We start from the raw sequence: 6416 nt of genomic DNA, 5'->3' as shown, positions 1-6416 counted from the left end.
TGTGGATGAAGTCCAAGATGCGCACCGCTTCCAGAAATCTCTCTATAAGTGTGTTCTATTTGCTATATATATGTATGTATTTTGTTTTCGTGTTTGTGCATGTAAATTGCATTTACACACGCAGTTTTCAGTTTCTTTCGGGGGCCAAACAAAAAACAAAGAAGAAAATAATAATAGCGAGCATAAAAATGGTATATATTATAAACTTTATAAAAATATAAACAAATACATAGAGTGTGTTATTGATGGAAGTGGAAGCATGAAACATGATAAATGATAAATATAAAGTACAAGAACAGAACAACAGAGATAGATTTGTTTAGTATACAGAAACTAAATACATTAAAGGACATTGTTAAAGTTCATTGGTTAAAGTGCAAATGAATGATATATGCATATATAATACATATATATGATATATACATATATACATGATTACATGTGTAATTATTAACCGAAAGCGATGTTGATTTTGATCAAAAATGAGCCGTGACATAAATATTATACATAAATATACAAATACATTCAAGAAAAGTGGCTAAATATAGTACATATTTATATACATCTATTAAAATGTATACTATATATATATATATATATATATATACATATATATACAAACACACATATACATATATATATATATATATATCATCAGAATAAATAACTTATATTGATGTAAAGTTATCTTTGATGTTGTAGATACAAAATACACAAATACACTTAAATGAAGTTGCAAATTAAATAATGTCTAGTATTTATGTTAAACACACTGAACAGAGATATTTTCGCGCATTATTTATTATTTGCCATAGAAAACGGTTTTGTTACTTTTTATTAAATAATAGTTTGGCTATTTTGATTCTCCTGTAATGGACATGAAAAATAAATCTATTTAATTTTGTAAATAAAAGTTGGAAAACGGCCTAACCGGAAGTTTGATTTCTTATCAAGCGGAAATTTCAGATTGACCCAACTAACACATACATACAGAGATATAAATAAAAATATGTATGTTGGGCAGCTTCTCAAAAGCTTTAAATATTAGCTTGGCTTTGAACCATCGAAACAAGTAAAAACTGTATTAAAATTCACGTCAAAAGCTTTACACTCCACACGAAAGCTCTGCCCCGCACTCAAACGACCTTTTCCAACACTTAACTGATAGAGTACGAAAGCTTCAGCATTCAAACTCTCACATTGAGTCACTCTGTTGTATGTTTGCTCTAAGTGTTTGCTTATGATGGCAAAACTCAATTAATTATGCAGAACTATTTCAGCTGGCCACCTTCAGGACATGCAGTCCAAATATAATTAATTAAAGCCAATTATTATGCCATAACAAGCATGTAATATGGTGGCAAACACAATTTTGGTAAAGGAAATACAAATATGTAAGTACACAGTAACTTCCAATTTCAACTATGCACGTGTGCAAAGGCAACATTATAATTTGTTTTTGGAAATGTGAAGTGTGATATGGGTGGGTTTGACCACAAAAATCAGATCTAAGCATGATTTTGATGTACATATACCTTTGACATTTCTTTGGGCCTTTTTTTGTCCCTTTGCCATCGAGAATTAGTGGAATTTGTTGAGTTTGTGAAATTAAGACGAATCATGAATTCGTGTTTAATTAGTTCTTAACTTTGATGGAATCACGAGAAAAGGAAGCGAAAGTTAATAATGCCATTCAATCTCTTTTTAATTTATGCCCCATAATAAGAAGAACCCGAATGGGGATTGAAGTAAAATTACAAAAAAAAAGGGAAACAGTAACTTTCTTGTTAAATATTCGCACTTTGAAACTGAGCCACAATTAAAGCATTCTTTTGTAGCTATTTAAAAGGGAAATGTCAGACTAAAGCTATATTCTGTCGATGCGAGAGGCGCATTAAAGTTTTGGCTGTCGGAAATGTTTATTAACTATAAATTGCGCAACGTAAAAGGCCCCGAAGTAGGAAGGAAATGAGCAAACATCGGACGCACCCGCAAAAGCAAATAAAAATGCGGCCTACGCAAAAGCGCGTTGTGGCCCACAAAAATGGGTGAGTTGGTTTGTTGCTGCTGTTATTGTTATTTTTTTTCCTTCTTTTTTCGGTAGTATGGCAGCCTGTGCGTTAATAAATCATTTGCCTGCGGGCATTTGATAAATTGTCATACTAATTGTTTTTAACGTTCAAGACAGACAGGGAGCAGCGTCTTGGAGTTTGTTTGAGGGTGTTGGGACCACGTCTATATGTCTTGACGATGGCGATGACGATGACGTTAACGTTGATGCTGGCCTGCCAATGCAGCCTGAGGCTCTAGCCTTAAAATGCCAAATTGGAAAACGAAATGATTTTGCCACTCATTTACTTGGTCTGTCAAATTTTGCATATCATTTCACACTATCTAACAACGTAAAGCATTCCATGTCTAATTTGTTCTTATTGAAAAGTTAAAGACCTAAATTGATGTTCGTGCTTAGTAATTTTGACGCTGCAATGTCATCAATCATGTGGAACACACTGGAAACCCATTGCGTATGCGCAATTAATGTGCTGACCAGCTTAACTAGCAAAAATGTAGTTTGAAATAGTTATTTGATTTGCAGTTAGTTGTTGTCGCACACATGTAAATAATTTGGCAACAAGTGATTTATGACACGTTCATAATGACAGCTAAGCTGGGCGTCAACATCAAGCAGCAGTTGGCAGTTGGCAGTTGGCAGTTGGCAGCAGCAACAGGTTTGTTGTCATGTTTGTTATGCGCTGCTGTTCGTTTTGTGCTGTTGCTTTTAAATAAATTTGTGTTTTCTATTTAGAAGATTATTGTGGTAGGGGGGAATCCCGCTACTGTGAGCCAGAGTATTTGACACTTTAATGAACTGCCGGGGGTCGCGTGTTTCGCAGCCGCAGCCGCAGTCGCGTTGGATCGCATCGCAGTCTCGAGTAGTTCATTAATATTAATGCCTAGCTTTTAGCCGGTTTTCACCATGGACAAAATTGGGCTAACGCACTGTGAACCTGTGTCAGACAGACAGAATGTCAATATTCTTGTTGTTGTTTCATTTTGTTGATAATAGCATTTTAATAGGGCCGTGATAAGAGCCATGTTTGGTCAAGAGCACGCAAACAATTGTGGGACACTGTGTTCAATTACGGCCGTTTTGGCCACTTGCCAGTGCTTGTGGCCATTTACTAATGTATACTAGTGATTATGGCGCAATTGCATTTGTCTGCTGAACTTTTGCCTGCAAAGGTTATGCCTAATATCCATAATAGCTTGTCTGTTTTTACGCAGTAATTGCCATTATTAGCTGTTTGTATAAATACATATGTATATGTGTATGTATGTATGTATGTATGTATGTATGTATGTATTTATGTATCTATGTATTTATGTAAGTATGTATTATGTATATATGTGTGTGTTTGTATGTATTGTGGCTGTTGATGTCATGATTTATAGGCTAAATAGGATAAATAAGGCACGTGCTTGCTTTGAAAAATTTTAATTAACTGCGCACACGCCAATATCAATTACCCAGTCCACTTCAGGACCTATTGATGGCCACAAAAATTAGCCAACGGCCAATGAATTGAACGAACTGAAGAAAATCTTATAATTTACTTTATCGTTTCGCTTGTTTTGTGGCAACTTTTGACTGTTGTTGCTATTTGTTATTGTTTCGGCTTAGTTGCGTTTTCTTCTGCCTCTGCGTTTGGTCTATATATAAACAAGCAGTGGGCATGGAATGGTCCCGTACAAGGAAAACAAGCACCTGGCAACCTGACCCTAGGCCATGTTATTTAACTTTGGATACGCAGCTTTTGGCGGGTGTTTATATCAATGGCATAATAGCTGCCTCAGCAACTGTCCCAAAAACTTTTCTGTCCTTCATTTTTTTTTTGTTTTTTTTTGGTTGTTACTTTTATTTCTTAGCCCTCTGCAAAAGTGATTAAACAAAGTATCGTTGAGTCTGGAGGCTTTTTTATTATTTTATTTTAACAAATTGTGCACACTTACCAAATACATAGGTAAACTAAATGCCCCAGTGACCAAAACTCTGTCCGCTACTGGCACCGAAATGAACATTTGCCTCTTGTGCTGATATATGTATGTCGTCTCGTTATGTGCATAAATGGGCATTGTTTTGTGGACTTGGTCAAATAGAGTCTAGGGCCTGTTGCTGCTGCTTCCAGCCAGCACAATGATAGAATTGTTTGCTTATTTGGGCCGATAAATCTGGGCAGGAGCATCCTTCGCCTTAGGCTCAATTATGATGAATTTAAATTGACAGCTAAATGGTCATTTGGCTGCCCTTAACCTCAACCATTATCAATCAGAGCGCATCCTCTATGGTAACGGCACACAGATACACACAAGCACAACAAACACAACCAACACAAGCACACACACACACACACACCTACACATACACTACATACACGTAATCAGATTTATGTGCAGCTATCAAGACAATTACTTAACAAGTCTGGATACTATATTATAGCAGCCAGAGACAATAGTTGCTGTGTGTGTGTTTTAGTGTATATGTTTGTAGTTAAATATAATTTATGCAGTAGTGTTTATGCAGTGCAGTGTGTCTCCAGGGTGTCACTTATATCTAATTTAAGCGAGTTTGTAAGCAAGACAATGTGCAGATTTGTTGTTCTTAGCCAGTTTGCTTAGCTCTTGCCCATCTGTATCCAGAGCAAGGCACACTGTTTAGCCTGGCAGTTTAAATATTTAATATATACCTTAGATAGACAGATTCACTCACACACACAAGAAATGCTAAATTGTAATCAAAAATCAAAATCAAAATCAAAAAATCAAAATGATTTTACCATCTGCTGTCTGTTGACTAATTAATTAATTATGCATATTTCCGCATAGTTTTTGGTGGCACACAGTCGCTTTGATGTTTGGCCGCCAGAGCAAAACATCTGTAGTTTGCCAAGCATGGTGTTTATGTAACGGAGAGCAACCAACGCCCCATTGGGTGCAGACCCGAGGCGCAGTGTTAACGCTTAAATGCCCATTTATCTTTGATTAACTGTTTTTGGTTGCCGATTGTTGCTTGTTGTTATAGTTGGTTGCTCGTGGCGCGATTGCAACAGCTGAATTGGGCACGAAATCAAAATGGAAACTGAATCCGAAAACTGAAACTGAAACTTTGGCCAAATCACTCTGGCGTATTGCAAGCGTTCGCATCATTTATCATTTTAGTTACAATTCGGAATTTTCACTCTTTTGGGCCATTTAAAATTAAATGCGCGTATAAAAATCAGCTAGCCCTCATCTCTGGACGTCAGTTTGCAACTTTTCGTAGCACACAACAGATCCGTGCGCGACAGCAACAACAATAGCAGCATTAGCAAACCATAAGTGTATGATGCGTGTATTTCTGGTAAGTGTTTGACCAAATTGAAATCATAAGTGCCCAGGTTATCGCAATGGAATAACTCGAATAACTAATGGCTATCCTCATGGCTATGTATTTTGCAGCTAATTTGGCTAGTTGCTGCTGTAAGCGCATTGAAATTGGGTTACAATTACAATCGGGCTGCTGTTGAGGATAGGCGCTTTGCTGGCCTTATCGATGAGGAGGCAACAGGATTTAGTGCAACGCATGCACAACAGCAACAGAAGCAGCAACCGCAACAACAACAGCAACAGTTGGCGGCGGCGGATGAATTCAACAAGGAGTTTTACACGTACTCAGCACCCGAGGAGGACTTTGCAGACCGCGAGGCCACCGAACACATAGCCAACATGCTGAAGCGTAATCTTCGTGTGCTCTTCATCAAGTCACCCGAGCAACAGGGCCTCACCAATGCCGCCCTGCAGCTGGCCAAACAATCCAGCGAACAACGCACCGCCATCTATGTTCTGACCAAGCAGGCGGATGTTGGCCAGCTGGCCGAGCGACTGCAATCCGAGAAGCAGACACTTGGCCATAAGCCAGAGGTGCACTTTGTCAAATATCGCACGCCAGAGGATGCTGTCCGTGCCCAGCAACTCATCCAGCAGCAATTCGATGCGCTGGGCGGCAGCTCGCGTAGCTCCGATGAGGGCGTGGCACCAGTCCTAGACTTTAGCTCGGCACTAGAAAGGCGCGAGCAGGAGGAAGACGCTCCGGCCCAGGCGGTATCCGGTTCCAAATATTTGCCTGCGGCGTAGCAGATTGGCTTGTAAATATATCTAGGTTACCTTAGTCAGTTAACATAGTAGTTGTAGTTTTATCTTTTTTATTTTATTAACATAATGTTCAGCGTTCAAGTGATGCGCACTTCTGAGACAGTAGCTTGGTTTCAATTTCCCTTTGAAGTTGAAGTTGGCAGTCTTTTAAGGCGCTGCTCATCTTACAGATTGCTAGAGGCGTCGTTCCTAGTGCAGGTGTTTCAGATTAGCTTATGCGTATATAC

General features: G+C 38.4%; 1 protein-coding gene across 1 annotated transcript; it reads left to right on the top strand.

Annotated features, from left to right (window-relative positions):
• The first annotated feature begins 5383 nt into the window (after positions 1-5383).
• Positions 5384-6171, top strand: LOC6564438. The gene is made up of 2 exons (XM_001989530.1): positions 5384-5398; positions 5497-6171. Exons 1-2 carry the CDS (start codon positions 5384-5386, stop codon positions 6169-6171), a joined length of 690 nt encoding a protein of 229 aa, XP_001989566.1.
• Positions 6172-6416: the final 245 nt, after the last annotated feature.

The sequence above is a fragment of the Drosophila grimshawi genome, unplaced genomic scaffold (genome assembly GCF_018153295.1).
Source record: "Drosophila grimshawi isolate 15287-2541.00 unplaced genomic scaffold, ASM1815329v1 contig_311, whole genome shotgun sequence".
Taxonomy (NCBI): Eukaryota; Metazoa; Arthropoda; class Insecta; order Diptera; family Drosophilidae; genus Drosophila; species Drosophila grimshawi.
The sequence above is the reverse complement of the archived record's forward strand: the minus strand, read 5'-3'. Positions and strand labels throughout refer to the sequence as shown.